This window comes from Vombatus ursinus, unplaced genomic scaffold (genome assembly GCF_900497805.2).
Source record: "Vombatus ursinus unplaced genomic scaffold, bare-nosed wombat genome assembly UNPS02014811.1, whole genome shotgun sequence".
Classification (NCBI taxonomy): Eukaryota; Metazoa; Chordata; class Mammalia; order Diprotodontia; family Vombatidae; genus Vombatus; species Vombatus ursinus.
Genome location: NW_020954589.1, coordinates 7707969 through 7718955, shown reverse-complemented (window position 1 = coordinate 7718955; position 10987 = coordinate 7707969). Strand labels below are relative to the sequence as shown.

Sequence of the window (10987 nt, the reverse complement as noted above, 5' to 3'; positions counted from 1 at the left end):
TTAACTTTTCACACTTTGCTTCAGAAGGTTGCCATGAGGCTCCAATGAAAACATATGCTTAAAGCACTTTGTAAATTTCAAATAAATATTAGCTATTATTATCATTACTCTTATGATGATGTCAGGAACTATATGCATGGCTAAATATATAGCTCTTTTTTTTTTGTTTTGGTCTTTATCTTCTGCTACAAAAAATTCAAAGAATGGTCAAGTCCTAAATTCATTAGGCTGTGTGCTTGCTCTCATTGCTTTCTAGCAATGTTTTCAGCAATACCGTCAGACACCTTTAATGAGGACCAACATAGCATCAAGGTTAGCTACCTCACTGAAGGTAAATTATTCAACTTGAAAAGGCTACAAGCCAAGACTAAGATGGAGGGAGAGTTGGTGCTTAATTATTTTGTTTGCAGATGATTGTGCACTCAATGCAGCCTCTGAAACTGAGATGCAACAAAGTATGGATCAATTCTCTGCTGCTTGTGCTAATTTTGACCTAATGATTAACACCAAGAAAACACAAGGTCTCCACCAGCCAGCACCACACCATTCATATGTGGAACCATAAGTTACAGTAAATGGAGAAGTTTTGAATACTGTGGATAAGTTCACTTACCTTGGGAGCATACTTTCCAGGTATGTACACATTGATAATGAGGTTGGCACACACATTGCTAGAGCTAGTTCAATGTTTGGGAGGCTCCAAAGAAAAGTGTGGGAAATAAGAAGTATTAGACTGCCTACCAAACTGAAGGTCTCCAGAGCCATTGTGCTGACCTCATTGTTAAATGCCTGTGAAACCTGGATAGTTTACCGGTGCCATGCCAGGAAACTGAATCTCTTGCATTTGAATTGTCTTAGGAAGATTATGAAGATCACCTGGCAATATAAGATACCAAACACTGAGGTCCTTTCTTGAACTAAACTTCCAAGCATTCAAACTCTAATGCAAAGAGCAAAACTTCAATGGACTGGCCACATTGTTTGAAGGCCAAAAGTACACTTACCTAAAACACTATTTTACAGAGAATTCACACAAGACAGGCGCTCACATGGTGGTCAGAAGAAGCGATATAAGGACATTTTTAAGATCTCTCTAAAGAACTTTGGAATTGATTTCGTGACATGGGAGACACTGGCACGGGACCACTCAGCTTGGTGTGCCCACATCAGAGAAGGTGCTATGGTCTATGAGCAAAGCAGAACTGAAGTAGCTCAAAAGAAACTCGAGATGCGCAAGTTGAGACAATCCACCCCAAATGTTCACACGGACTATTTGTGCCCAACCTGTGGTAGAGCATTCTGAGCTCATATTGGTCTGACTAGCCACAGTTGGACACACTGTAACTTGACACTGTAACTTGATAGTGATGTCATTTTGCTCTTTTTTGAGAACAAAAAGACAACTAAACCAACCATATATGTATATTATATATATATGTATGTATTGTATGCATGTGTATGTATATGTGTATGAAATTAAGAAAGATGAGAGTAAACCAAAGTAAATTCATAGTACAGAAGAATAGTGTCATAAAAGACCACCGGAGAATCAAAAAACAAAAGCAAAAACCTGAACTTCTAGAAGTGTTAATGGGTAATTGTGTTGTTACAGTTAGATGGCTTAAGTTTCCACAGGTAGAATAGTGCAGAGAGTTATAAAAACAAGTCAAGGAGCAGGTGGGTCTGGGCTTAGCGGAAAGCTGATGGGTCCAAGAAGACCCCAAAATCAAGATAAGAGCATGCTTAGTGAACTTCAGGCATAGTAACTTCTCTGCCCAGGGAGGGGGGGTGCAATAGCACAATTGTCGGCACAATAGGGTGGGAACAGGGGGTGTTCCAGAACAAATGTAACCTAGAAGGAACGGACCAATCCAGGCCTGGGAGATTTTGCACCGAATTTAACTGCACAAAAACACGCTTGCCCTTGCACTCAGGGCCCACCCGTCCTGAAGAGGAGTGGAGCCTGCTTGTGGCCAGAAATGATTAAATCCTCTGGACTTTCTCTGTAATAAACTTTCTTAATGCTAAATTTTTGGTGTCAAGTGTATTTCTAACAGTGTTAATATTTGGTGGTTTTCTCCCACTGGGCAGAATTACTCTCCTGAAGAATTTAAGATCATATGCCTGGGAGATATTTGCCTTTCTGGGTGACCTAAAGTACAGTTTCTAGAGGACCACCTTACCTGTCGATCAATTAAACCACACTGCCCAACAGTTAAGACCTAGAGGCAGATAGATGACAACATAGATAGATAGAGCACTGGACCTGGAGTTAGGAAAACCTGCTTCCAATCCTGTCTCAGATGCTTACTATCTGTTTGTCCCTGGGCAAATCACTTAATCTCTTTCATCCTCTATTTCCTTATTTGTAAAAGGCCTAGCATCTACTTTACAGGATAGCTGTGAGGACCAAATGAACTAATACCTGGAAAGGGTTTTGCATGCCTTAAAGAGCTTTGTAAATATCAGCTCTTCTTTTAAAGTATAGTTATATTTCCACATTTTTCCTAGGTAGAAGAGCCCTACCGCTTTGCCTGAGGAAAGCCTTACATTCCAGGAGTTGTGCTTTTGGTTTCATTTCTGGCCTCCTCTCCCTCATGCGGAAGTTGGCAATGGTTCCAGTTCTCTGGTTTAGACTAGCAACTTCAGGAAAGTCCAATCTCTTCATGTAGTGCCTGGACCACGATGGAGGAGACAGAAGAAAAGAAGGATCCCTCCTTCCTTAAGATTGAGCGCTGTGTAGGCCTCAGAAACCTGACTCTGAGAATGGATATAAATTGTGTTTTCTAAGCAAGTAGGAAGGGGAGAGTAAGTTTGGGATTGTTTGCAAACTTTCTTTTTACTCTGTGGTCTAGTGATCTTAAATCACAGCTATATCTGTGGGGGCATTTGCCCTTAGGGCAGAGAATAAAATAATCTCCTTCTCCACGGATTAATCCAAGAACTCTTGCTTGGGATTGGGCCAGATGACCTTTATTCTGAGATTTTATGACTCTAGTCTACAGATGCAACTTCTGTTATCCCCTGATGACTCCAAAGCAGCGATGGTCCCAGCACAGAGGAAAAGAAGTCTCAGTCTGTGCTTCCAGATGCTGACAATAATGACAATCAGCAAATCCCACCATCCCCTGCATTTTGGCTTACTGGCCTTCATGGGTCTCCCTAGATGTTTCCAATTCAGGGAATTGCAGTATTTCCTTCTCAAGCTGACAGGAATGCAGCAGGTGCAAGCCTAGGCTGATGAACCTCTGTGGCATGTTCTCCTCTAGGCCAGCTGGAAAGTACTGTAGGCGGCTCTGGGAATCAAGTTTGCATCTTATCTCACAGGGTTATTTTGAGAACCAAATGAGAAAATGTGTGTACAATGTTTTGAGTACCTTAAAACCCCGTGTAAATATCCTGTTGTAATATGACCCTTCAGGAAGTTATTTGCTATGCTTAGGAATTTACCATAAATTTGCATTTGGATCCATTTCCCAGGACATGGATCAAGCCCAGCAAAGCCATTACCATCCCTAGGGGTTCCAACCTGGTTTTCTAATAGAAGAACCATAGCTGCTCAATCTAGGGGGCTCTGAGGAAGGAAGAGTGACTGATGCTCACTGTCTCAAAGCTACTCGGGTTATCCCCAGGTCCTGCTGCTCTGTCCCTTCTTGGCTGAAAAAACTAAAAAGCCAAGAATGATAGAATGGCAATACTGGAAGTTCCTGTAAAGACCTTTATTTTAAAGAGGAGGGAAATGAGATCTGCAGAGGTTTACAAAGACAGTGAAGGTCAGCAGAAGGATTCAGATGTCCTGATCCTTTTTTCCGTGTTCTTTGCATGTCCATTCTTCTACTCCATTTTACTCAACTCTGGCCCTCCCCTGGTCAGCTCTCTCCCACGCCACTCCCCTAAAGTCCTAGAACTGAACTATGAATATCTTGATCCCATACTCATCACTAACCTCATCATAAAAAAAATTCACAAATGGCCGATAGTCATAAAGTAAAAAGTGCCTTAGGGGCAGGAGCTTTCAGACTGGGGGTAAGGATGACATGAAAGTAGAACCCACCCAACACCAGCCCCCCTCCCCCCTTCATTCCAGGTCCTCGTGATCAGGTTGGGCCAGACTTGTAGGGGCTGTTCGGGCCCAGTCATCAATACAATCTTAAATTTCTCTCAAAACCAAATCCTTCGCTTATGAGTTTTTGAAAATCCTTTAGCAATAAGGAATCAGACAAAAGAGATTCTAATACTGACATGCCCAGGCATTTATTTGTTTTAGCACAGTTTCCAGGATGTGAATGGGCAACAGTGATGAGGACTGGAGGACAATCACAGGGGGACCCTAGGTGCCCCCTCACCTCAATGGATAGAGCAGTTAATTAGGTACAGATGAGAAACAATTCATGTGTGCTAAATTTCCAGGATTATAGAAGATAAGGGAAGGGTAGACAGGCAGGGTTGGGCTCAGAAGTGGAGATATAAGACCATGATATAACAGATTTCGAACTAGAAGGGGTTTTAGAGATCATATAGTACAGTCCCTTATTTTACAAATGAGGAAAATGAGGCCCTGAGAGGTTAATGACTTTCCCGAGGTCACACAGGTAATAAGTATCAGGCAAAATTTGAACTTATATCCTTCTGACTCCAAAGTACTCTTCTCACTATACCTTGTTCCTTTAATGGGGTAAGGGGAAAATTAAGCAGGATGATAGGGGTAGAGAGTTCAAGGAGGGGGGTGCACAGGTTGGGGAGAGTGTGGATATGTGTAGCAATGGGAATGTATGTGGGGTATGTATGGGTGGGTGTTGGTGTATGGGTGTGATCCCCAAATGGAATTATGGTTTTTCAAGAGGAGAAAGAGTTGGAAGAGTCACTGGTAGAAGTCAATCAGAAGAGTTGGGGGAAAACAAATATCCAGAAGGGAAGCTGAAATGGGGAGCACAGGAAAGCTGGGTTGGGAGGCCAAGTCAGGAGCTGGGATCTTCTGGTTATTCTCATCTCCTAGAAAGGCTGTCACCTGCAGTTAGAGGAATACAAAGTGAATGATGGGCCCTGGGTTCAGGGGTATCAAGATTCTTTTCCTGAATTCTTTCACTCCACAATATCACATTAACCCTTCCTCATTCTTTATCACAGATCTAAGTTCTTAATGCCCTAATGACCCAGGAGAGCAACTAAGTTATTTCAGAGAAAGGACAGTGAGGGCAGCAGGGTATGCTAGAGCCAGATGGTATAGACTCCAGAGAGCTGACTGTTAAATTTTCAGTATAAGCGTTTGTACCTGAGAAATTCAATAGCCTATAAATCAGGAATTGATTTATTATTCATATTTAAATTAGAATTAAGATTTAGATTAGAATTTATTATGATGGAAAAAATATTAATAATGCAGATTAAATGTAAATGTGTGTCTTTCCTTTTAGAGATCTGGTTGTTAAACATTTACCAGCATACCCCTGAATTTGTGTAACGATTCCAAGGTCAAAGACAGGGGTTCTTAACCTTTTTTGTGTCATGGACCCGTTTGGTAGTCTGGTAATGCTTACAGATGATTTCTCAGAATGATGTTTTTTAAATGAACAAAATAAAATATACAGGACTCCAAAGGAGACTAAATATATTGAAATATAGCTATCAAAATATTTTCCCCATCCAAGTTTACAGACCTTTTGGGGGTCTTTGGGTCCCAAATTAAGAATGCCTGGTCTAAAGTTTTCTGCAATAAGGATCATCTAGACCAGGATTTCTTAACTTGGAATACGCAGACTGTGGACAGAATTCTCAGGGCTTTAGGTAAGTGCTAGGACCCCATGGTGTTTCCATTTCATGTAGAGAAATCTAGACTGAACCAAATCCAGCCAAGGGGTCAGAAAGAAATCTTGAACTAACTGTCCATTCATGGTCTTCTCTTCTTCAACTCCTCTTAATTCTAGTACCTGCTCTCTATTAATTATTTCCTATTTATCTTGTTTATAGCTTGTTTTGTATTGTTTGCTATTGTTTTTCCCGTTAGATTATAAGCTTCTTGAGGGCAGGGATTGTTTTTTGCCTCTTTTTGTAACTTCAGTGCTTAGCACAGTGCCTAGCACATAGTAAGTGCTTAAAAAATGTTTATTGATTGATCCATTAGATATTTATTCCAGAGCAGCTTCTCCTGGATTATTCTGGACTCAAATAGCCCAGGAATACAGCTTGGATTTATGAATGAAGAAGGGGCTGAAAGGATATGGCTGGAAGTACTTTGGGGGAGGGGAGAAGGAGGGAGGGAAAAGTGCTCTTGGAGTTCATGCCAAGTTCTAGTCTAGGGAAGCACACACTAATTTTCTATCATGTTTCACTCTTCTGCCTATTCTGCTGTTCCCTCCCTTTCCCTTCCATCAAAGCAACTTACAGGGTTCCACGGGGACCACCACGGGAAGCGTTGCTTGCTCGCATGCCCTTAATAATAAGGATGGTGCCTATGATGATGCCCACCAGGCCTATGGCCAGGCCCAGGGCACAGACCACAGTCTCTGTTGTCTCTGGCAGTGGGGTCCGTACTTCTGGTTCTGAGGGGAACAAAGAACAAGGTGATCCAGTTCAAAGACATAGTGAATATGGCAGGGAGTTGGGCTTGGTCATGATGGGACTCAGTCCTCAGCACGTGGAGGCTGTTGGATAAATATTTGTTGAGAGTTTGGAGTTATGGGGCAGAAAGTCTGAATTTGGGTGAGAATTTGTATAATCAGGATACTTGGATACTGGAAAGGGGCCTATGGGGCCCTTCAGAGGAATCTTGGGTCCTCTGAAGAAGTAGCTTATGGGAATATTGAAATAGTCACTTACCCCAATGTTTGACAGTGGGCTGTTCCAGTCCCCAGTGCTCGACCTTGCAGTCATAGTAATCGGTGGCAGAGGGGATGAAAGTGAGGTAGTGGAATTTTCTGAAGGAATGGTCGGGGCGGGGGAGGAAGACAGTCTCAAACACACCATCAGTGATGGGACGCCCATTATGAAGCCATGTCACAGTAAGTACGGGAGGAGAGAACTTGTCAACGAAGCAGACAAGGACGTTGGGCTGACCCAGCTCCACTGGGCCCTTGGGAAACACTGTCACTTCAGGGGGTACTAGGAGAACACATAACAAAAATGAACGTTTTGTACTCAGACCTTCTCTCCTGAGCTTGCTAGAATTTAGGGGCCCTGTGAGCTGTTCCTTCTGATCCAATGCTGTGTACCTTATGTCCTAAGCCTCCTCCCACCAACTTAGAGTCAACATCGAGGCATGGAGGGTGCTAGGCCCCAATGCCTAGCTTCCCAGGGATTAAAATTGGGGATAATGGCTTATGTGATGCTTCGAAAGAGGGGGACACTACATGAAGGTGTGAAGGTCCTGACCCAATGTACCATGTGTGTAAACAGGACTCTTGTTGCCAAGGTTCAACATTTTTTCAAGACATAGAGTTATATCAAGTCACATAAATATGCAAATTGTCCATAACACTTAGAGACAAAATCTTACATTGAATCTAAGGGAGTAGAAGCCTATGCTATGAGGTTATGAGTCCCCAACCCCTTCCCTTTCCCTCTTGCCCTGAGGGTGTAGGTGAAACAGGTACCATTGGTGTCAGGGGTGTTGTTGGATCGTTTCATCATGATTTCCAGGTTGGCTTTGTCCACAGCAAGATTGGCCAGAGCACCCTGAGCCTCAAAACTGGCAAATTTGCTGAAGTCAGGAAGCCTCCAGACTGTCTCTTTGCTCTTCAAATCCACATGGAAAATCTCATCCCCATCAAAGTCAAACATGAACTCTCCCGAGGGGTCGTGGGTCTGGTAGAACTCTGCTTGGATGATCACATGCTTCTCTGTATAGGACCAGGCATAAGGGTTAATGAAGGAAGTTGAAGAGAAACAGGAAGAGAGAGACCCAAATGGAAAGAGAAAAGAAAGAATAGGCATACAAAGAGGAAAATGGGAGAGATAGAGGGCAAAGGGGGGGAGGAAGCAGAAAGGACACGAGAGATATGTTACATTATGAAAAAGAAAGAAGTGAGAGAGCAAGGAGAAGCCATGGAAAGAAGAAAAGTGGTGAAGGGCAGAAAGAAGGACTTCTTTAGACTTTTGTAGTGGATCCAAGTTACAAACCAGAATCCTCCCTGCAGTGGGAAGCCCAGCAGCTAAAAATGACCGAGATGATCCCCAAATCCTTCTTCCTAGCATGCAGTCCCCTTAATCTTCCCAGTGAGAGAACCCCAGCAGAGCTCAGTAGGCCCTCTGCTCTCTCAAACTCTCAATCCTCCCTTCTCAGAGGAGGTCCGACTTCAGTAGTCTCAGGTGGAGGCTGCAGTGTGCCTTGGGCTGGATAAACCACAAGGTCGCCTAGGAGGATGTCATTATGTATGCTGACAGGACAGGTACCAAAAACTACATCAATGAATGTGGCATTTGCGTGGTCGCTTGTGGAGTAAACTATACCTTTACCTGTTACTTTTCCCAAAGTGAAGAAGAAGGGAACATTTGTGGTTGCTGACCTGAGAACTGCTTCAGTGATATTATGGGAGCTTGCCTAGAGAATCTTTCAACTATGTGTGTGTCCCTGAAGGGTCGAAAAATGAGATGCAGAACTGGCTGAGCTTCCTCTCTCCTTTGAGTGGCAGTTCCCTATGTCCCACATGTACCTAGAAAAGTACAATGGAAACATGGGGCTAGGGATAAAGAGATTGTTTCCCTCAGGAGTAACTGAACATCAATCTCAGGATCGACCAATGAGACCTCAGCAATGGGGTCTTTGACATAAAATCATGGGCCCTCAGACCCTGACTGAATTGACCTCAGAGTTCCCATCATTCAGTCAATCTGTCAGTATCAATGATATTTACACACTCCCCATATGTAAATTATGGTACTTAGTATTGGAGTATAGGAAATGTGACCCCATTTGGTGCTTTCTTGGTGAAGATACTGGAATGGTTTGTCATTTCCTTCCCTAGCTCATTTACAGATAAGGAAACTGAGGCAAATGGTGTTAAGTGACTTGCCCAGGGTCATACGACTAGTAAGTGTCTAAGACTCAGGAAGATGTGTCTTCTCGACTTCAGGCCTGTCACTCTCTCCACTGTACCACCTAGCTGCCCCAATGCAGAGTTCTCTGCAAACCTTAATATACCATATAACTATTATTAGTAGCTAATAACACCTTAATAAGGGTGGCTGAAACTACTGTAACAACTGAACAACAACAATAATAAATACCTAAATATCATGGGATCAGGCCTAAATAACTAAAGGAAGAATGTCTTTAACATCAACATGGGAAATTCCTATATTACAAATAGTATTCAATTAAATAAACATTTATTAAGTGCCAATAGCATGGGCACTTACACCTGGGGGAGATACAATGTTTACGTAGAGGGTAGTGAGTAGTACTGACCCTACCTGACCTGAGTGGGGTCAATAATAATAATAATAAAAAAAAACTTTCTAGAGAGAATAATGAATTAGGGTTTGAAGAGGGTTATCAACCTCAGATAGAGAGGGGAAGAGCAGCTCTATATGAACACAATGATCTGTGCTACTGCCTAATATGGTGGGACAGAAAAGAACAAGTCACGTACATGCAGTCCTATCAATGACCTCTTTTAAATACCACTCGGGCTGCTATCCCTTGGCTTTAGTTTCCTTTTTCTGTCACTCTGCCTCTCCCCTGTTCCTAAGCAGTTACCAAAGTGCTGTGTGATCATTAAGATCATAGATAAGGGCTGAAGGGAGACTTGCAAGTGAGTTAGTCCAGCTCTCTCATTTTACAGATAAGGTGACTGAGGCCTTTCCCAGAGAAGAAACTTGACTTGTCCAAGGTCACACTGGTACTAAGAAGCAGAGATGGGATTCTAGTGCAAGTTGTCTAATTCCAAATCCAATAATCGTTCCTTTGTACCTCTTCAGCAGCATGTTGAGGTCAGGAATCCCTAGCCACCAAGGCAGAGTCTTTCCTGGTCTTGAAATGATGGGTTCTAAGTCCCAGTATGATTTGTTGTGGATTCTGGGGAAATTTTGAGGACCCAAGCAGAGTTTGGAAGCCCTAAAACTCCCAGAAGTGATGAGAATTCTCATAGTAGCCTTGAAATATCCCCAGTTCCCAAAGGTGACCCTGATAGGTGGTCCCCCCCCCCCCGCCAATTGCTCTTCTCTCCTTGCTTTTCTTTCATTAAGGAACCTGGAAACGTAAAATCATACTAGGGATTAGATATTTCAGTCTCTATATTGTTCTTACAAACAGATTTTACCTTCATGGAAATGTTAAGAAGGTAAGACTCAGACAGAAGGATTTAGTGTAGCTGTGGGTACCACCCAGGGATATTCCTGACTGTATCCAAAGCTTCTCTCTCAGATTACCAGATGAATCCAATCCCTTACCTCTACTAGGTTTTAACACTCACCTTTAACAGCTCTGGCACCCCAGGGACTCAGTAGCACTGCCAAGATGAAGACTCCTAGGAGCAAGGCTTTGTTGGGGGCCATCTTCTTGGGGCACACACTGCAATCTCAGCACCACGTCCTCTAAAGAGTGGAGCAGTGACAGACACAAGGGGAAGAAGGAGCTCTGGTTTGGGGTACACAGTTTGTAGCTGAGTGGGGGAAACCCAGCCTAAAAGCAACCAGCCAATCAGAGAAATCCTTTGTGCTGACACCTCTGTTGCCAGGTGAAGGGAGCATGAGACAGGACCGTCAAGAGAGGAGTTGAAAAAATGCTTAAGAGATCATCCCAGTTCAGGGTAAAGAGACTTCTATGGAATGAAGTGACTTTTCCTCCTTGGCAGGGAAAAATGTAAGGATAGGAGGGGAGATATCTGAATCCCTTTTTTTTTATAACCTGTTCTTTCCTAAGGAAGGAAAAAGCCTTGGGAGGAAGTAGTGATGGTGGGAGAACAGGCAACAATTTGTAGTTGAAATACAATTCTTGGTGGGGGCTGATGCTGAGGGTCCCAAGACAGAAATCTATTGTAGCTGAGAGTTT

The 10987-nt window shown here is 43.0% G+C and overlaps 1 protein-coding gene across 1 annotated transcript; it reads right to left on the bottom strand.

Annotated features, from left to right (window-relative positions):
* Positions 1-4229: 4229 nt before the first annotated feature.
* Positions 4230-10574, bottom strand: LOC114053294 (mamu class II histocompatibility antigen, DR alpha chain-like). Its single transcript, XM_027876235.1, has 5 exons — positions 10410-10574; positions 7590-7835; positions 6817-7098; positions 6383-6539; positions 4230-5008 (listed from the first exon to the last, which is right to left on the bottom strand). The coding sequence occupies exons 1-5, from the start codon at positions 10489-10491 to the stop codon at positions 5005-5007; spliced, it is 771 nt and encodes a 256-aa protein (XP_027732036.1). The 5' UTR covers positions 10492-10574; the 3' UTR covers positions 4230-5004.
* Between the last annotated feature and the right edge of the window lie 413 nt (positions 10575-10987).

Coding starts and splice junctions, on each gene's coding strand:
- LOC114053294 (XM_027876235.1), bottom strand. CDS start 10,491: ATGGCCCCCAACAAAGCCTTGCTCCTAGGAGTCTTCATCTTGGCAGTG. Junction 7,836..10,409: donor GGGTGCCAGAGCTGTTAAAG/GTGAGTGTTAAA, acceptor GGTCCTATACAG/AGAAGCATGTGATCATCCAA. Junction 6,540..6,816: donor GCCCACTGTCAAACATTGGG/GTAAGTGACTAT, acceptor TGTTCCCCTCAG/AACCAGAAGTACGGACCCCA.